This window comes from Oculina patagonica, chromosome 11 (assembly GCF_052425735.1).
Source record: "Oculina patagonica isolate OP01 chromosome 11, crgOcupat, whole genome shotgun sequence".
In the NCBI taxonomy this organism is placed as follows: domain Eukaryota; kingdom Metazoa; phylum Cnidaria; class Anthozoa; order Scleractinia; family Oculinidae; genus Oculina; species Oculina patagonica.
In genome coordinates, this window is record NC_135768.1 from 5,759,371 (window position 1) to 5,781,149 (window position 21,779).

Genomic DNA, 21,779 nt, shown 5'->3' on the forward strand with positions numbered 1-21,779 from the left:
TTTTAGTTCTCTGTTCTTGACAGTTTCTTAATCTATTCTCTCTCTGCTCCTTGGTTTCACTTTTTTTCCACTTTTCATACCTTTTTCTGTACTTTTGTGACATACATGTTCTTTTTTTATTTTTACCTTCAGTTTTAACTCCTTCTTTTCTAATTTTTTTCTCTCTCATCCTAAGTGGGCCTTCTTTGTGTTCTATTGACTGAGTTTGTTTCCTCTTCCTGATATCATTACCTACATTTTATAGTGACTCACTTTCTGTTTCCAATTCAAGTAAATTGTGACACTGACTTTGCTCTGATGTAGCATACTCATTACGTGTAACTCTTGCTTGCTCTAAAGCTCTTTTATGATTACCATTTTCATCTGGCACATGGTGAAAATCTGATACTTGATAATGTGACCCATTGCACCTTATAGCATTGCCTATTGACATAAATGACAGACTAGAAGAATTGCTGTACCTACAGCTCTGATTACTTGATAAATTTTTAACTTTAACACCCAGGACTTCAAATGGGACTAAACTCTTCTCTTTGTAAAAGTTTTGAAGGTGCCGAACCATTTCCTCTATATCATTAAATTCCAACACTATGGCTGTTCCATTTACTGCAAAATTACCATGGGTATCTCGTGAATGAGAATCAAAAATTCTATAATGACCTTTGTTGTCAATAACAATAGCAACTGTATTGATTTCAATTGTCAACAGAAAGGCATCATAGTCTTTTATTAACATATTTAATGCATGTTGCAATGGTACATAACAGTCTCTAACATCAGACATGTGTAAATCACCAGCAAAACTGCTACTAAAATTAATGGAAAAGTCTTCGTCATTAATTGACAAAGCCGAAGGAATTTCAGATAGCAACAAAAAGTCTTTTCCTATTGAATTACTAATATGAGAATAAAGTACATTGCCTTGAATGAGTATTTCATTAAGCATATCCCTACTCCATGATGCTTTACTTTTGAAACTGTAAACAACAGCAGTTAAGCACATCGCGACACACTGTTTTCCAGCATTTGGTCCAAACAGTGAAACATCACCTTGATGATAATCAGCCGTGACAGTTTTTGACGGATCTACAACTTGGAAAGGCCCAGGATTCATTTCCACATCATTTGCAAGTCGAATCAACAGTGGAATATAGAAACGATACAAACACATTTGAGTCAACCAAAGCCTTGCGTAATAAGTCATTTGCCACGAGCGGATTACTCTTTTTAATGTTGGCAGATATAGCGTTTCCATGTAAAACAAAAACAACAGCGTACACCAGAATTTCCCTCTCATACGATCTGAATGTTCTTTAGCTTTCAAACGAATATAATGTAGCCCCACGGCTGCTCTATATCGCATTAAAGACACCATGATAAACGGTATCAATAAACGTTCATGCAAAACAAAATTTTCAGATAGCTCACCTTTTCAATCTCTTACGGTTGCTTTCTCGTACAGGATCATGCAGCAGTCACGACAGTCAATAAGTCACTAAAGTCACCAGATATTTCAGCTGTTTCAGGTCTGACAAATCTGACAAATATTTCAGTGTCTTTTCAGTGCTCTTACAGTACTCTTTCAGTGTCATTTCAATGACAGGCAGAGGTCCAGCCGGAACAGCGCTTACAAGGCGTAAACAAACGACAATTTGATATGGACCCTTGCGCGAATGCGTGTTTATCGAATTGTATCAGTATGTATGTACGATGATCTCTTTATACGTGTTTGTAAGTGGGCGCAAAATTTTCTGATACCTGACGTACGGCAATCACAACAGACAGCAGATTTCCGTTGAAGCAGAAAACCACACTTTCTCGCAGCCACCTAAGACACCTAAAATGGCGGTCGCAAAGCATGTGAGCCAAGACTTGACCCACGTGACATCAATTCCTGTCGATCGTGCTTTTATTTACACACGATAAACAATGATAAATGTGTTGCAACAGACAACAGAGAACTGACGTAGATTTGCTCAATTGACCAACAGTAATATTTTATTTTTATTTTATTTTTTTTATTTTTACATTTCCCTTTGTTGCCTTGACCAAGCTTACGTTGTATTGTAGCGTGACGGCGATAAACAACATACGATACACGCGGTATTTCGATCACAGCGGCAATTTAGAAATGTCTGTCTTCTTAAACTACTAGAACTTATCGAATATAATTAGTCTCTTTCGTTTATACGCTGTAGTTTTCCCTTCTAACTGCACAGGAATATTTTGCTTTTGTGTTTTACGCGGCGATTTCTTGTTAAGTTAAACTTGATTTCTGTTCGATCGCGCGTTATACTGTAGCGTGACGCCAATAAACAACATACGATACACGCCAGCAAGCTTAAGGTCAAACGGTATCTCGCTCACGCGGCCCTGTGTGGTCGAATTTAAAAATGTCTGTCTTCTAAATCTACTAGAACTCATCGAATATAATAAGTCTCTTTCGTTTATACACTGTAGTGTTCCTTTCTAACGGCACCGGAATATTTGCTTTTGTATTTTACGCGGTGATTTCTTGTTAAGTTAACTTGATTTCTGTTCGATCGCGCAAAAACGACAAAAAGACAAAAAGACAAAAGGACAAAAAGATCCGATCGGTCGTTCGATGGCATAAAGCGATGACGTCACCGCTTATACGTCATCGCTTAAAAAAGGAAAGTCACAAGACTCCATTGTTTCGTGTTGAGTTCCGCGAAATCGTTCCTTTGCTCGCTTGTTTCTGAAGACGACATGGATATCAAAACGTTGCTTTATAATCTCCGTGAAGAAGTGTCTTGTTCGGTGTGTTCGGACATTTTTACGGATCCAAAGCATCTTCTTTGCTTACACAGTTTCTGCCTGCATTGCTTGAAACAATGGCACAGAACGACTCCGTAAAAACTAAAATCTTAAATTAAGACGTTTTTTCATCTTAGCGACTGGTGCCTAGATAAGACGGGAATTTTTACTTAATTTAAGACGCTTCATCTTAATCAAGATTAAAAATCGTCTTAAATTAAGATAATAACTACTTAAGCAGGAGTTGGGTTGGAAGGATATAATTTAAGAACGGCAGTCTTAAAGTAAGATTTTTTATGTCTTAATTTCAGTTTCATAACGTCTTAAATACGAAGTGCCTAGATAAGATTCATTTTCGTCTTATTTTAAGATTCAAACATATCTTTCTTACAAGATGTTCCTTGTCTTAATTTAAGATTAAGGTCCAATGCAACTGCCTGGTGATTTCAAAAATAACGGTCACTCCGACTTGTTAGAATACGCGCGTCGGAGTGACCGAGCGAACCAAGGTGGAACAAACCTGGCTTGCTTAACACACAGTTTTTCGATAAACCATACAAAAATACAAGCACAACAAATATAGTAGCAAACACTTTATTAAGCGTATATATATAATTCAAGCAAAAACATACACAGAGAAAAAGACAAAAAGGAAGATGTAGACCTTAGCTGTTTTCGTTTGACGGCCGAACGTAGTTGGAGCTTACATCTGTGCCGAGTGCTGTTGTGAATTCAAATCTGCTTCAGTTCACCCTCACACAGTCGTTTAACCAATTCTAACTCCAGAAATTTTCCTTCTTTTCTATCAGCTCTGGAAATTCCTCCAAGTGTGAAAACATATCTTCGTCAAGGACAAAACATACCAGCCGTAATAAAATGTAAGGAACATGAGTAGCGCTGTTTATATAGCTGACGCCATTTTGGATCGAAATAAACCAATCAAAAAATTGTACTGTTTCCCGAGAGGTCCTCCTTACGTAAAAGAGCAATGGCGGTCAGTAAAACGTTCTCCTTCATGCGACGGAAAATCCCGCTTAATTATTTTGATAAGAAACATCAACTTTCCGGAAATTAGATAATTACGAAAAATGCTGAAGTTGTCCTCTTAAAAAGGTTGAAACGGAAAGTCGCAAATGTTCATACCGTTTCTTTTGGAAGTTTCGGCTTTGTCGGTATGATATCACTTGAATTCTGGTTCTTGGCCGTGATAAATTTACGGCACCAAAATTTTTACATTTCGACCTTACATGCCATAAAATCCTTTGCACACATGACTGCATGTACAGACGGTTATATCCTCCACATTGACTTCGATGCCCACTTTCTTAATTTAAGACGTAACATGACTTAGTTAAGATGACACCATCTTACCGATCTTGAAATCATCTTAAAATTTATTTAAGTCGAACGACCTTCTTAATTTAAGATGTTCTTTCTCTTTAAATGAGAAAGTTAAGAGTCTGCAATCTTAAAGTAAGAAGTAGCAATCTTCGATGAGAGGACACAATCTTATTATAAAACGGACCAGTCTTATTTTAAGACCCATTCAAAAACTTATATTAAGATGGATTTGAATCTTACAAATACGTAAGACTTTACTTGTCTTAAGTTAAGATGTATTATCTTAAACTAAGATCACTTTAGTCTTCTTTGTAGATGGTGGTTATCTTATGTAAGATGCCAATCATCTTAGTTTAAGATTTTAGTTTTTACGGAGGAGCCATGGCCGAGACACGATTAGATGTCCAAACTGCCAAGCCGTTAGCAGAATACCTGAAAGTGGCGATCTGAAAGATCTTCCAACCAGTTTTTATCTGAACGGCTTGATTGATGTGCTCGCCATTAAAGAGTGCAAAAGCAGCCAAGTAAGATGTGGAAATTGCGACAAGAAAAGCTCCGACAGTTCGTACTGTTTCCAGTGCTGCATATTGTATTGTCAAGAATGCGTGACGGCGCACAACATCATGAAAAACAGTAACAATCACAGGGTTCTGGCGCTCAAAGACTTTCAAGACAAGGACTACGAAGATGTGTTAAAGCGACCCGTGTTTTGTGCAAAGCAACGGCACGAGAAAGAAGAACTTAAATATTTTTGCAAGAACTGCGAAATGGCAGTTTGCCAAACTTGTGTTACCGTTGACCACAGTGGTCACTCATTCAATCACATTGAAGAAGAAGCTGAAAGGCAGAAGATCGAGATGAAATCAATGATTGAAGAACACAAGCGTATTCTACAAGCAAAGATGAGCGCTGTTAGTCAACTGGATGAAGACTTCGCGAAGCAGATACAACAAGGCGAAGACGTGAAGCAAGATGTTCAAAGAATTGTTGACAATTTAATTACCACCCTTGAAGCGCAGAAGCAAAATATTTTTGCAGCGGTGGAAACGGAAACAAAGAAATCCCTTGAAAGCCTAACAGCGCAAAAAAATGAGATCAAGCAGCAAATAGAGGCGATCAAATCATCGCTGGAAAAAGCTGATAGAGTTTTGACACGCAGTACAAATGTTGAAGTCATCCAACTGAAGAAATCATTAGAAACCATCTTGGAAGGAGTTGATCAAACCGAGCCAACTGACCGTGACCTGAAATGTCTTCCAAAATTGGTTTTCGTGGAAAATCAAAGGATGTTGGAAACTGTAAACACTGAGGAAATTGGAACCTTGGAAATACTGCAGCAAACAAAAGCAAGTCAGTCTGTTGCTGAAGGCAAAGGACTCGAAGAAGGAACTGTTGGAGGTGAAGCACAATTTGTACTGACCACAAGAAACTGTGAAGGAAGACAGTGTTACAATAAACATGACCGTGTAACGGTGGAGATCACGGACGAACAAGGACGAGAATGCGCGACGGAAATGCGAATAAATGACAATAAGGATGGAAGCTACAACATCAGCTATTCTCTCAGAGATGAAGGTAGATACAAAGTGACTGTAAAGGTAAACGGACAGCATGTTCGTGATAGTCCATTTTCTTGTCAGGTAAAATTCGAGTAAAATCATTTCAGTTAAAACCCGTTTTATCTTTCGGAAAAGAAGGTTCTTCCGCTGGAATGTTTAACTTTCCCTGGGGTGTGGCAGTAAATCCTAAGGACGAGATAGCTGTAACTGAATGGTCCAACCACAGAGTTCAAATTTTCAACAGTAATGGAAATTACTTGAGATCCTTTGGTCGGAAAGGTGACAAAGCGGGAGAATTTTACCATCCTACAGGAATAACTTTTCATAAAAATGGAAATATTTTTGTAGCAGACAATCTAAATCATAGGATACAGATTTTCAGTGGGGAGGGTAAGTACGTAGGTATGTTTGATGGGAAAGGAAGCCTCGATGGGCAGCTCATTCATCCCCGGGGGTTATCTGTAGACAGTTATGGGAATATTATTGTTGCTGATGGTGGTAACAAACTGATAAAGATTTTTTCTCCTGATGGCAAGTTTCTAATGAAGATAGGTGGGCAGGGCTCTTTCACCTCTCCTATTCACTGCGTTCAGTGTGATAGATATCTCATAGTATCAGACTCTGATGAACACTGCATTAAAGTGTTCGAAAGGGATGGAAACTTTCAGTACAAGTTTGGAAAGCAGGGTGGAGGGGACGGGGAGCTTAAAAATCCAAGTTGTTTGTCAGTGAACAAGTCAGGACACCTGATGGTCTGTGATTCAGGAAATCATAGAATACAAGTATTTGAGCTGAATGGAAAATTTGTTGGAAAGTTTGGTACACAAGGTAGCAATTTAGGAGAATTTACTTCCCCACGCTCTGCTGCAGTTTTAAGTAATGGCCGAATTGTTGTGTCTGAGTGGAGAAACCATCGAATTCAGAGTTCAGAGTAAAAATTTCTTTTAAAACAAACAGAAAAGTAGTTATTGTCAAATTTTTCTAAATAGTTTCAAAAATTTATTGTAGTTTTCAATTTGTATAATTTGTTAGATTCTGTATCTTGCAAACATTAACAGTCTAAAAGGTAGTTCTCATGCAGATGACTTGATATAAAGCCAGTAGTTTATGTGTGTTAAAATTTTGAATATTGTTTTCTGTGGAAGGGGTGGTGGAGGGTTGAGGTGGGGTTGTAGAGGATAAATTGGAATTCTTGCAGGTGATTGGAATGGATAAGTAAATCTCTAGACTTAGGTACAAATGTGTTGAAAACTAAGAAGTAATTAGCAAGAACATAATGAATTTTTTTTTAAAAAAAAAGAACCTCTACATTATGAAGGAAAAATAGTGACAAGAGAAAGAACATTAATTTTTTTATATGTTTTGAATTTTATGTAGAAGCCTGGCAGTACCAAAGTTGGTGCCTTTTAAGGCATTTTCGCCCTTTTCTTTGAGCTTTTAAGTCTTTTCTCAGTTTAAGCCAGAAAAGTGTTGTTTCTTATTGAAAGAACACAAGATAACCAGTTTTCTTGGACATTAAGTTATGTTGAAGATATATTTGGCACAAATCTGTTTTAGAGCTAAGCAGATTATTGGTATCAAGTTATGGAAAAGAAAATATAAAGAAGTACCACTACTTATTAAAACTTACTAACTTATGGGTTGAAGATTTTTAATTTTTTTCTTGAACTCAATAGCACTATTGATCACTATTTCTTAGTTACAGTTCTATAGTCGAGCCTCCCTCCTTATACGGACACCTCGTTGTTGCGGAAAGTGGCGTTGGTCCGTAGTTCACTGATAAATTTTTCCTAAAATTTATCCACTTTAACAACTAACAAGGAGAGTTCGGTAATACAGACACTTTTTGGTCTCTGTGGTGTCTACATAAACGAAGTTTAACTGTATCTGTAAATTATGTCTTTTTTGGGGGTGGGGGGGGGGGGTCATTGATAGCTGGAGTTTATTAAAAATATAATTAAGCCGCTTAAAGAATGAAAAGTTTTGTTGAAAAGAAACGTAAGTGATAGTGAACAGCATTAGAAAGCTTTTATGTAAAATAATTGTGAAGTGATCATTTACTTTGATAATGCGAATAAACAAAGTTTAAGTTAAATGCAGTTGTTTGATGCTTTGAGGTATTGAAGTATTTTATGTTCCCCTCCCTTTAGTTGGGTGCGGTTCTCCTCCAGTTGTAGTGTAGTCATTTTCATTACTTCGACTTGTTTCAAAGAAAGTAACAATTCAACTTTTCAGTTCATTAAAATACTCTCCTATATGACATTAACGCCGACGATCATGTGTGGAGAGGTGGAAAAAGGTCTTGGCAATTTTTTTTTTCTAAACTTTCAGAGTAACACACGGCAAGCTGTTTAGAACTTTTTAGCTACTTTCTGAGTTCAATCGTCGATTTCTTTGGAACATCTTTAAAAAAAGGCTACTTGGTTCATTTATAGACAGTGAAGTTCAAATATACCTGGATAATACATAAGGATCATCCTCGGAGACCCAGGGGCAGTTAGTGGGGCGAAACGAAGGAATAAACCGGGCAGAAATCGTAGCGATTTCTGCCCGGTTTATTCCTTCGTTTCGCCCCACTAACTGCCCCTGGGTCTCCGAGGATGCATAAGGATAAAATAAATTAAAAAATTAAATCAGTATGCAATATCCTTAAAGAGAGCAAACGGACTCTGTCCGTGCAAACGTTTTCACGTAAGAATTTTTGCTTTATGCAAATTTGAAACTCTTTAAGGATATTGCATATTTAATTTTTTTTATTTTAGTCTTGAGAATGGTGTCAAGAAGATGCCGGAACGTGGACATTTTTACGATTATTTTTGCATGTATATGCTTCACAAAATCTCATAAAATAAATTAAAGTTACAAATTACGCCCTTTCAAATCACTGAATGTAGTCGACCGGTTCTTCGAACCCTCTTTATACAAAACCCTTGGTTTCTTAGTCTTTCGTTTTGATACTAAGGAAAGGGGAATGACGAGACAGTTCACATTGTTTGAACACGGCCGTGCTCACAGGCTTTTCAACTTCTCTATAAGAGTCGTCAGCCTTCTATGTTGTCTTTTCACTTTTCTGAGTCGCTCACATGGATGCAGTCATACGTAAATTATGAGCTAGATTTGTTCATTAATAATGATTTTTGTTACAACACTCTTTTGTAGCACCTAGCCTATGGAACTCTCTCCCGAACTATATAAGAGAGAGCGGCTCGCTATCAGATTTTAAGACTTGTATAAAGACATACCTTTTTAACAAATTTTACAATTAGACTTTTAGTTAGTCAGTTAAACAAATTAGATAGTTTAGTCAGACAGTTAGTTAGTCACTCAGTTAATTAGTTAAGTTAGTTAGTTAATGAGTTAGTTTTTCATTTAAAGGTTTTAATGATTCTTAGTTTTTATTTCCATTTTTACAGCTTAGCTATTTTATTTGTTAGTTTTTCCTTTTATCACTGATGTAAATTTTTTAAGTAAATTTCACTTTTTAATAACATTTTTATTGTAAAGCGCCATGAGCCATGGATATGGCGCTATGTAAATCTTTATTATTATTATTATTATTATTATTATTATTATTATCATTATTATTATTATTATATTATTAAGCAAAACCCAAAGCTTTGTATCGGAAAAACCCACATTTGATTCTTAGAAGAGTTCAAATGTAGACTGAATGCAAAGTTTTTGGACTTCGCGTGTTGTTTTAGGCTGATTTTGACGTAGCCCAGTCCTTACAGGCGTCTATTATTTCTCGAGCTTGAAGAAACAGCAAGCTTGGTCAAGCTTACAAGGTTATAAAGGCTGACTTTTTAGAAGGCCATAGTTAAGTTGCTATCAGCTGAAAAACTTGTGCACCATGCTATGATCAAGCTCTTGTAAAACCCAACAAACTCCAGCAGACGAAAATCCAGGGACCGCGCAGCAAGTTTTTGACTGGGGGGGGGGGGGGGGGGGGGCTAAAGACGAACGCGTAAGCAAAATTGGGGGGGAGGGGCAGGCTTCAAAATTACGATTTTAATACATCTAAAATGACTGGAAATGCATTCATATGGAGCAAACTAAATGTTAGTTCCCAAAAGTTCAGTGCTGTTGCTGTGTTGCTGTCGGATCTTTAAATTCACTATCGAAAGATTGAAATATTAAATTGTTGTACTACTCAAATCAACCTTTAATTACTATAAATAACCCAGATCCAACGATTGTACCTGAGCTGCCGTGAAGTCAACGGTGTAAAAAAGTAAAACAAAACGGTGAAGTAATTAGACAGTGGCTGATATTTACTGTAGCGATTTATCCGGTGGATAGCGTTACCCACCCTTTGAACATCTGGGACCAGAAATTCGTTTGCAATTAATTGTCAAGAAGAGGAAGTCTGTCTGTTCTTTCTTTGTGACTGTTTAAAATCGTTAGATTGCCAAATAGCTCTTGGGTTATTGTTGAAAGAAGCCATGTTTTTAATCTCCGGGCAGTCGAAAACGATCTTTTACCAGCTGCACTGGTTGCCAGATTTACCAGTACGAGTTTGCATACCGTGATGAAAAGCTAGGACATAATGGCGGCATAAAATCGTACCATTATTAACTGGACTCGACAACCGAACAATTTGTTTGGGAATCACGTTAAAAACTTAACCCAGTCACGAGTTGGGATCTAAATTAACCAATGACGAAATTAAACGTTTTCCTGAGAGGTCTACTTGCAGAATGAAGCCATTTAAAAAACATAAACCTGTACTAGCACAAGGTTAAAATTGAAAAATAATTTGATAATTATCGCCCCACATATCTAAATAATTATGACAATGTCTGTTGTTAATTCATCTGCGCGTTACTTTGCCAGTAACTTTTGTCCCTAACGAATTACGATTTTTTTTGCAATTCTTTTCCTTTTTTATTTTTTGTTATTATTTTTTGTTTTATTTTATTTATTTATTTTTAAGCCCCCCTGGCCCCTCCCTCTGCGCGGTCCCTGAAATCGCAAGTGTACAATCTTGCAATTTCTGTGCTAACACAGTAACACTTCTTGTTTGGATAAATTACCCCCCCGTCACTTTTAAGGACGGACAAGCACCCCCCCCCCAATATTCGCCACTCTCTATAAATGAGCCTCCCGCCTTCAAATCCAATTTTTTAATTAGTCTCCCATCTCTATGAAGCACCCCCCTACCTCAACCCAATACAATTCATGAACAATTAAAAAGTCATTTGTTTTGAGGTGTTTAAAATTGTTTTGTAGAATGTCTACGTTGTTTTTACTGGTTGAGTGACATCTATTAGCGAGCTTAACTGGGCGCATCAGGGGTCTGCTTTCATGCTTGGTTCGTATGTATCATACATATACATCAGGAAGTGGTTTTCTATACAAGTTACAAGACTCCTTGTTACTTCGGGGATTGAATTTACATACTGTGAAGTAACGAGTGACGACCAAAACGATCTTCGCTCAGCAATTGCCGAAACTGAGAAAAGCCCGATAAAGTTTTTGGCGTCAGTTTGCCAAACTTGTGTTTTGATAGATCGTTCTGGTCACGCTTTAGAGCGCGTAGTACAAAAGTTTTAGACTGGAAGAAATTGATAATTGTGGGAACACAAAGTCGCAATTTAATTAGATGAACGGCTGTTAGTCAACTTGATGAAGACTTTGCTTAGCTGATACAACAAGGCGAAGACGTAAAGAGAGACGTTCAAAGGATTGCTGACAACTTAAATTGCAGTTGTTGAAGCAAAGAAGCAAACAACTTTTGCAGCGGTGGAAAAGCAAACAAAGAAATCACTTGAATGTCAAAAAGGCAACGCAAAACGCTGAGATCAAGCGTGAAATTTAGGTATTCAAATTATCGATCGTTGGATAAAACTGATAAACTTTTAACATGAAGTATAAACCCTGAAGTGACCTGAAGTCGTTCAATTGATAAAAAATCGTTAAAACAATCTTGGAAGACTTGAGTTGTTGAAGCTGAGCTCAACTAAAAGGTATTTAAAGTTTTGCTGTCGTGGGAAAATTATAGGATGTTGGAGACTGTCAACACTGAAGAAATTGGAACTTTGAAAATACTGCAACAAACTAAAGCAAGTCAGTCTGTTGCTGACCATTGTATTAAGGTTTTCGACAGGAATGGAAACTTTGTATACAAGTTTGGAAAACGTGGTAAAGGGAAGGGTGATTTTAAATATCCCCATTTTTTGTCAGTGAACAAGTTAGGACACCTGATGGTCTGTGATACACGTAATGATAGAATACAAGTATTTGAACTGAATGGAAAGTTTGTCGGCAAGTTTGGAACAAATGGCAGTAAATTAGGAGAATTTAATTCCCCGCTGTCTGTAGCAGTTCTTAGTAATGGTCGTATTGCTGTGTCTGATTATAACTACAATCGTATTCAGATTTTCGAGTGAAGATTATTCTATCCGGCCAAGTTTTTTGAATGAACGTTGATGTGGCGAAGCAAATTTGAAACTCTTGCATGTGGATGGTGTAGTATATATAGTCATTTTATTGTCATTGTTAAGTAATAGTTTTTATACGTGCTCAAAAATGTAATAAAATATAACATAATGCCGGGTAAATTGTTGAAAAGTAGAACCTCAGTCTTACTCAAATTGAAAGCAACATTATTTTCGTTTAGAGACTTGCACTTTTCTAAACTTTCAAGACAATTTTTTTAGAAAGAAAAGTACTTTTTATTGTTGAAAAATACCAGATAAGTTTCTTTAGTTATCTATACGATCTTTTTGTAATATGTTTGTTTTAGATTTGATAAGGTGATTGATAGGAGAAAACATGTAGTACAGTCAATCCTTTTATTAACTTACTAACTGACTTCCTTCTCGGTTGAAGAGTTAATTTTGTTTAAAAACAAAAACAGTATTGTTAAAGGGGCTGTGTCACGAATTTTTTGCCAAATTAAGGCATGGGAAAATGACCTTCAAGTTTAGTGAAATATAAAAATAACCTCTTAAAATCGTGAAGGGACATTTCGATAGCACAGTAAATACAAAAGAAGGTACGGATGGCCAGAAATGACGAAGATTGAAACGGATTGCGATATGGGTTTTTGAAAAATGGTCCGGCGGAACAGTTTTCAATGTTAATCTCGTTTGATTGTAACTTTAAATTTTATTGCCCGGGAGACAAAGTTGGAGACAATGAAGCTATGGTTTTGTCATTTAGATACATAGAAGTAATTCCTTTGCAAACAGTAGGATTCATAGCGAGTATTTGGCAAAACTAAATAAAATGAACTTCAATCAGCCGTGACACAGTCCCTTTAACTACAGTTGGGCCTAGATCTCCTCTTTATTTCGTACAGTGTTTTTTGGCTTTTATATATTCCTCTCAAATCAGACATCTACATTTTTGTAGTATCATTTAATCTAGCCGCTGTAAGAATAAAACATTTTGTAGAAAACGAATGTCAGCCATAATGGATACTTATGAATTGCTTTTGAAATGAAACAATTCTTCATTTGCTTTGATGTGTATGAACAAAAGCTGTGAGTTAAGAGTGGAGCTGCTTGAGGCTTCGAGTGTACATTGTTTCTCGGGAACCAAATCTTTTGTTTATATTTAAATGTTAAAAATAGATGTTATTAAACTTGTTATTAGACTTTTTGTTCTCAGGGTAAACACGATAGCGCGCGGGACAATACCTTCGCACGAGAATACACGCGCGTCGCGTGTCGCGTGTCCTTGTGCGAAGAGATTTTCTCGCGCGCTGGGGTGTTTTCAGTTCCACTCGTCGGAGATTTGAGAGCTGCTGGTAGTCTAGCCAAAGGTGAGATCCATAAACTTGCAAACAAGTCGCAAATGATTTTCACTACGAACTGAAAAAGCTAGTTCAATAATTCATTTTATATCGATTCCTGCACAACTTTGTTGATAAAACCTATGTAGCTTCCCCTGATTTTGCAGGGGAGCGGAATAGCTGACTTATACTTTCCACTTACGTCGAATGCTTATTAATGCATTTGTAACATTTCAGCGTCGTGTATCGCAACAACACCAGTGCAGGTCTATTTTATTTTTTGACTGATTACCGTACTCATAAAAAGGAAGGTATTGTACGTGTAAAATAGTCCGATCTACCAATTTCGATCACAGTCCTTTCTCCTCTCTTGAGGATTCTTTCTGTTTGCAGCTCTCTGCGTGCTTCTGAGGCAGAATACAATAATTCTGAAGCGCCGAGCAGACTGCTTACTTAGTATAAGCTGTTTACAGGGTCAAATTTTGGGAATCAGGAGCAATCAACACCCTTGTATTATAAAAACAACTTTCCATGAATAGCTCGATTTAGGTATAGACCATTAGAAATTGCCGGAGGGGAGGAGAATAAAACATTTTTGGTGCAGGAATTCTGTTTTTAAGTCCTACTTGTCTGCAGGAATTTTTTTCTCCTTTGCACGAATATTCTCTTAAGCCACAACCTCTTGCAGGAATTTTTTTTAGTCAAGTTTCCCATGCAGGATTTTTTTTGGGGAGAAGTTACCCCCCCCCCCCTCCGGTTATTTCTAATGGTCCTTCCCTTAGTAAAAAGGTTCACAAGACTTTGTTTCGTGTTGACCTTGCTTTATTTTTTGTTTCTAATCACGGTACAAGTTCAACTTCAATTTCCCCAAACTGTTTTCCACATTTTCTACAACTCTTTGTGAAAGAATTTCAGTTTCGTTACAAATCAGGCAAATTATTCAAATGTGAGAATCAGTTCCTGTGTTCTCACGGCAAGCATTCCTATATCTGCTACGAAATAGTAAAGAGAAATCAGACATCAATCTATGGTGTTAATGAAAGGTTACGATTGCAGTCTTTGTATATGAAGGGATTAATTTCGTAAGCCTTGTAATTAGAACATCCAAAACGATGGTTTTTAATAATACACTACATGACATGCTTTTCTTTCGTGATATCAATGCGTGACACGCGAACTCGCGAGGGATACGTCAACATGGTCAGACAAACGCGTGCAACAAATCATATCCCACATCCCACCAAGATTTTAAGAGCATCCTGCTCTTAGGATCGCCTGTACCTATGCAAGATAAAAAAAAATCGATTTTCTCAAACTTTGTCAGGATAAAGGCTTCTACTAACTTGTTTCAAAAATGTATCTTTGAGATTGTTTCGATTTTTATTTTTTTCGTCGAGACGGCTTTGCGAATTTGGCCGCTCGAAGCGCCAAATTCGGCTCTAAAATACCACTTTTTTCGAAGGCGAGCATAAAAAAATTGATCCGTAGCAGCAAAGGCTGGTTCACAGTATTAATAAATCGTCAATCAACAGTTAATTAACGCTGTCAGATCAAAATAAAATTTAAATCTGAATTTTTATCAAATTTTCAAAATTATACGCTTCGGCCATGTTGCATCACGCCTAAATTTAGGTCAACTTCGTGAGCCAAAAAGTCAATCTGGTACATGGATTAGGCTGTCAAAACTATTTTTCTGAATAAAAGTATCACTTCATCTTAGCTTTTATCGAAAAACTAGCTTGGGTAAATAAAACGGAAAAAATCGAGAGCGGCTTGAAAACATGACACTTGAGCTAATTACTTGACAGTTTGACCTTTCATGTAGCGATTGTTTTCGCACGCATTGATCAGAAAAGTTCGACTTTGGGTCTTATCCCCCGTCAAATAGTATTTTTAGTCTCCCAAATAGCCGAGCGAATTCATTTATTACACTTTACAGTAAAAATAAGCCTCAAATGAACATTCTCAGCACGTTTATTTTAAGTTACAAATTCTGCAAATTACATCTGGCGGCAGGATCTGGCGGTTTGGCGAGGTCCGACAGTATGCACGCAATGAAAATATCAGTTTATAAATCACCACCGAGATCAATCTTCCTTAAAAATCGAAGGATAGATAGTAAACTTAATTAATTACACATTTTCCTACCTTTATCGAGCCTATTTTGACGAGAAGTGGTAAAGTAATTCCCAGCCGCTGTCAGTGACTCTCTTGACCAACACTTCGTCTTTGTGGATTTGACAACACAGTTTGCCAAACGTTTGCAACAAATAATCCTGGGTGTCAAAAATTTCTCCCTCTTCCAATGTTTCCTCTTTCACTTTAGGAAGGCGTACTTTTCTTAGGAGCAGCCGCCCTCTTCTTAGGTTTTCCTTTCTTCTCCAAATCTGTCTGAGACGCTGCGCCAACGGACCTCTCGTTACTCATCTTGAACGCGTATCCACTCCAACTAAGGCCGAATGCGCACACTCCGACTCTTTTTATACGACAAAGGTCACATGACACGTCACATGACACATCACATGACACGTCACATGACACGTCACATGACACGTCAAGCCTATTCAAAACAAAAGCCATCACTCTGCGCAGGTCTCAGTTGGCAGAGAAAGTGACAACAACAACAACATGGCCACGAGATTCAATTGGTTGGACGTGGATCAAAGAACTGTCTTCACTAATTCTCTGCTCATAGACCGCCAGCTCAAAAGTTACACGACTCTAGAACCACACTGTATCACAGAGTTTTCACAACCGCACGACGGTACGTACTACGAAAACTAAGACCCTATATTAAAATCAGAAAAACCATTGAAATATCAATTGTAGACGTACAATGAGCACCAGTAACTGTTATTTTAGCTTTTAATATGTGAGACACTTCGCGCGTAGTGTTTTCTTGGTCTTTCTTCAGTCATCCCTCCTTTCGGCTCTTGGCTTTGTTTTTCTACGCAATCATGTGCGATGAGTGCTAGTTTGCAACAAATTTCCCCGTCGAAAGAGCGATAGGAATAGTTTAGTTATATCGTTATTAACACTTTATTATTACAAATTAAAATAAAATCGAATCACAATCCAACATGTCGCCTTCATATTTTTAGGGAACGCTTCGTTATTATAGGTATTTGTTATTTATTTTCCGCTTTGGTTAAGCTCAAAACAAGAATACCAAGAGCTAATGAGGTGGTACCGTAATGGCTTTCCACGCTTTCCACGTAACGTCTCTACATTCTTTTCGACAACTTTAAACAACGAAGCTACGTTCACCATAAAAAATAAATATTTTCTCATTAAAATCAAATGACAACAGGAACCGAAACGTGTTCAGGCGGCCCTTTTCGTAATAGCTGAGGAAGCTTAAACTTTCGAAAAACCGACATAGCTGAAAATTTTACCCCTCGTCTCGATCTAAACATGTGTCTCAAGTTTCGCGCCAAAATGTTTACTTCTGTCCACGTCTCACGTGCGATAGCCGACCTTCGACCTCAATGGCTGAAAGCAAGCTATTGTTCAGTCACACCACCAACAACAATTTCGAAGATCATGTTCTTTTATTGTACACTTCTGTCACGCAACAAAGAGAGTACGCGCCCGAATTCAGCTTGCTTAAACCTATTGAGGCCCTAAACTATTCCTGTCGCTCTTTCGACGGGGAAATTTGTTGCAAACTAGCACTCATCGCACATGATTGCGTAGAAAAACAAAGCCAAGAGCCGAAAGGAGTGATGACTAAAGAAAGACCAAGAAAACACTACGCGCGAAGTGTCTCACATATTAAAAGCTAAAATAACAGTTACTGGTGCTCATTGTACGTCTACAATAGTTATTTCAATGGTTTTTCTGATTTTAATATAGGGTCTTAGTTTTCGTAGTACGAAAACTAAGACCTGGGGTCTTAATTTTCGTAGTACGAAAACTAAGACCTGGGACCGCTGAAAAAAAGCCGCTTGATAGGAGAAAGTCTGACAACTGTCACTAAACAACCCATTTCCTTTGACATTGAAACCTACGAGCAATTGTGCGACGAGCTCGAAAAGGAAGTGAAACGTCAACGCGGTGAAAGTAATCATTGGCAAGAGGTCTTGGATCGTCTATTAGACATTGTCCTTTGTGCCTCTTGTAAACTGGACAAAGATGCCGCGTACATGTCACGCCATTATGAAGAAGCCAAAGTCTGGACACCCACGGAATGTAATCAATGTAAACCCTATTGTACCACCATTTTCAATGTCACAGGTTATCTTGATTAAAAATGGCTTTTTCTCTCCACGTGTCCCCGTTAGTCCAGCGGTTAGAGCGGTCGCGCGTCAGGCCATGTCCCCCGCGTTCGACTCCCCGCCAGCGCTTCTTTTTTTCCTCTTCCTACCAATAAAATAAAAAAAAATGCAAATTAGATCGAGTATCGAATATCGACCGAATATCGAGTATCGACCGAGTATCGAATATCGACCGAATATCGAGTATCGACCGAGTATCGAATATCGAATATCGAATATCGAGTATCGATATGCAAATTAAAACCACTGTAAGTACGCATCTCATTATGTAAATTTTTTTGTACCACGTGTGCCATATCCGCCTTTCTGATTGGACACTGTCCCAAATCCTCGATTCTGATTGGTTCTTGTCCCAACACCCCACACTCACTACTGTTGATAAAATAAAAAGAACCTTTACGTTATGAAGGTATATTTGTGAGAATAAAAAAAACATGTTTGTTATGAACCGATTATGCAGAAGCGTAGCAGCAACCATTTGAGCTTTTAATTAAAGGCTCTTCTTAGTTTAAGGCAGAAAAGTGCTGTTTCTTATGACAAGGACATATATTAATCAAATTTATTGGACCTTTAATTATCTTGGTGATATATTTGGAACAAGTCTGTTTTAGAGCTAAAGGAAAATATCAGTAGTACAGTGGACATTGCTGGAATTGCAGAATTAACTCAGTGACTTACGTGGTGATGATAGATTTTGCTTAAACTCAATGGCACAGTTCTACAGTCGAGCCTCTTGAATACAGACACCTTGTTTTTGCAGACAGTGGCATTGGTCTATAGTTCACTGAAAAATTTTCTTTTAAAATTAATCTCCTTAATACTGAAAGCTCTGTAATATAGACACGCCGTGTGGTCTTTTTTACTGTCTGTATAAATGGAGTTTGACTGTAACTGTAAAAAAATGTATTTTTTGAGTATTCATTAATTGTTTAAGTTTGGAAATACAATTTAGCCGTTTTAAATATGAAACGTTTTCTAGAAAAGAAACGTCAGTGATAATAAACAATAATGAATAGCTTTTTATTTGAAATAATTGTAAAATCTCGATTCACTTTGATCATGTGAATAAACAAACAAAGTGTGAGTTAAATGAAGTTGCTTTATGCTTTAAGTTCTTGAAGTATTTTGTGTTTCTCTCCCTTTAGTTGGGTGTGGTTTTCCTCCTGTTTCTCTTTAAAAAAATGAAACAAGAGAGTGCTGTTAACTTTACTGCCTCGCCTTGTTCCAAAGACAGTGACAATGCAATGCTTCTGTACATTAAGTTACTCTCCTAAATGACATAAACACCGAAGATCCTCTGTGGACAGGCGGAGAAATCTCACAGGAAAATATATTCCTACATGGCGCAAACAGAAGCACTCAGCAAGCTTTATAGCGCAGTTTTAGTTTTTTCCCATTTGAAGTTTTGAGATATACAATCGTTTTCTGTGCAACAAATTTCAGTCTTCTTGGTTGTTTGCGGTCTTTGATAATAAACTTTAAACGTTCAGGTTTTTTAAATGAATTTAATTTACAACTTATGCACCTTCCAAGCAAAATGTGGTCGGCCAGTTTCTTCAGCCATCTTTTATACAAAATGCCTGGTTTCCAGCTCTCTCGCTTTGATTCTAAGGAGGGCGGCGAGGTGAATGGCGAGACAGTCCACACCAATGTGTGTTTGCTCATAGGTCTTGTTACATTTCATTATATCATATTCAGCAAAACCCAAATTTTTGTATCGGAAAAGACCGCATTTAATTGTCGTGAGAGTTCAAAAGATTAACTCCTGACTAGAGAGTCCCAAGACTTCGTTGTTTTTTGCCGATTCTGACGTAGACCAATTTAGCCAAGCTCAGCCAGTCCAGTCCGACGCATTCATTAGTTCTTCCTATATGACATTAACGCCGACGATCCTGTGTAGAGAAGTGGAAAAAGGTCTCAGCAAAATATTTTCTAAACTTTCAGGGCAACACACGGCAAGCTGTTTAGCGCTTTTTAGCCACTTTCTTAGTTCGATCGTTGTTTTCTTTGGAACATCTTTAAGACTTCTTGGTTCTCCGCGTTCATAGACAGTGAAGTTCAAATTTACGTGGATAATACATAAAGATAACCTAAATTAAAGTTATAAATTACGCCCTTTCAAATCACTGCATGTAGTTGACCGGTTCCTTGAAACCTCTTTATGCAAAACCCTTGGTTTCTTAGTCTCCTGTTTTTATACTAAGGAAAGGGGAATGGCGAGACAGCTCAAACTATTGTTTGAACACGGCCGTGCTCACAGGCCTCTCAACTTCTCTATAAGAGTCAATGTTGTCTGTTCACTTTCCTGAGTCGCTTGATGCAGTCATACGTAAATTATGAGCTAGATTTGTTCTCGATAATGATTTTGTTAGTTTTGCAGCGGAAAAACCCGCATTTGATTCTTAGAAGAGTTCAAATGTAGACTGAATGCAAAGTTTTTTAGACTTTGCGTGCTGTTTTAGGCTGGTTTTGACGTAGCCTAGTCCTTACAGGCACCTAATATTTCTCGAACTCGAAGCAACAGCAAGATTTTTTAGGATTATCAGGTGTGCCCGATGCTAAGGTATGGCTTTTTAGAAGACAATCGTTGCTTTCAGCTCACGATCTTGAAACACATGTCTTGAACACCATGTTTATTATGATCAAGCAGACTAACACTCCAATGATCGCAAGTGTAGAATCCCGTAATTTCTGTGCTAACCATTTTTGTTTGGATTCATTAAGCAAATTCCCCCTCGTCTCTTTTAAGCTCGGACCCCCCTGCTTCCATCTCCGCCACACTCTAATAAGCTTCCCGCCTACAAATCCAATTTTTCAAATAGTTTACTCTCTCTCTTTAGTTTAAACATCGCCAATTGCAAAAACCAACACCCAATAATCGCAAGTGTGCAATCTCGCAATTTCTGTGCTTGCACTTTCTGGATATATCAAGTACTCCTGTTTCTTTTAAGCTTGAAAAAGACCCCACCTCACCCCCTCTCCAATCTCTAATAACCGTCCCGCCTGCAAATCCAATTTTTAATTAGTCTCCCTTCTATTAAGCACCCCCTACCTCAGCCCATACAATTCATGCACAATTAAAAAGACATTTGTTTTGAGGTGTTTAAAATTGTTTTGTTTAATGCCTACGTTGTTTTTACTGGTTGAGTGACATCTATTAGCGAGCTTAACTGGGAGCATCAGGGGTCAGCTTTCATGCTTGGTTCGTATGTATCATGTCATACATATTCATCAGGAAGTGGTTTTCTATACAAGTTGCAAGACTCCTTGTTATTTCGGGGATTGAATTTACATACTGTGAACATACGAGTGGGGACCAAAAAGATCTTCAACCAGCAAATTGGACTGAGAAAAGCTCAATTAACTTTGTTGCGACAGTTTGTCAAACTTGTGTTTTGATAGATCGTTTAGCGCTTTAGAGCGCGTAATACAAAAGATTTAGACCGTGGAAGACATTGATAATTGTGGGAACACAAAGTCGCAATTTAATTAGATGAGCGCTGTTAGTCAACTTGATGAAGACTACGCTAAGCTGATACAACAAGGCGAAGACGTGAAGAGAGACGTTCAAAGGATTGTTGACGACTTGAATTGCAGTTGTTGAAGCAAAGAAGCAAACAACTTCTACAGCGGTGGAAAAGCAAACAAAGAAATCACTTGAATGTCTAAAAGGCGACGCAAAACGCTGAGATCAAGCGTGAAATTGAGGTATTCAAATTATCGATGGTTGGACAAAAGCTGATAAACTTTTAACATGAAGTATAAACCCTGAAGTAACCTGAAGTCGTTCAATTGATAAAAAGTCGTTAAAACAATCTTGGAAGACTTGAGTTGTTGAAGCCGAGCTGAACTAAAAGGTATTTAAATTTTTGCTGTCGTGGGAAAATTATAGGATGTTGGAGACTGTCAACACTGAAGAAATTGGGACTTTGAAAATACTGCAACAAACTAAAGCAAGTCAGTCTGTTGCTGAAGGCAAAGGACTCCACGAAGGAACTGTTGGAGGTGAATCAATGTTAAAGTCATTTCAGTACAGACCTGTTTTATCTTTTGGAAAATCAGGTTCGTCTGATGGAATGTTAC

At 37.6% G+C, this 21,779-nt stretch overlaps 1 protein-coding gene and 1 pseudogene across 1 annotated transcript; one reads left to right on the forward strand and one right to left on the reverse strand.

Moving 5' to 3' along the window:
* Positions 1–238: 238 nt before the first annotated feature.
* On the reverse strand, positions 239–1,375 carry LOC144630777 (uncharacterized). The gene has a single exon (XM_078489144.1). The coding sequence runs from the start codon at positions 1,373–1,375 to the stop codon at positions 239–241; it is 1,137 nt and encodes a 378-aa protein (XP_078345270.1).
* Positions 1,376–2,676: 1,301 nt separating this feature from the next.
* On the forward strand, positions 2,677–12,134 carry LOC144629966 (E3 ubiquitin-protein ligase TRIM45-like; annotated as a pseudogene).
* The last annotated feature ends 9,645 nt before the right edge of the window (positions 12,135–21,779 follow it).

Bases quoted from the DNA above. Each gene is read 5' to 3' on its own strand.
- LOC144630777 (XM_078489144.1), bottom strand. From the start codon at position 1,375: ATGGTGTCTTTAATGCGATATAGAGCAGCCGTGGGGCTACATTATATT.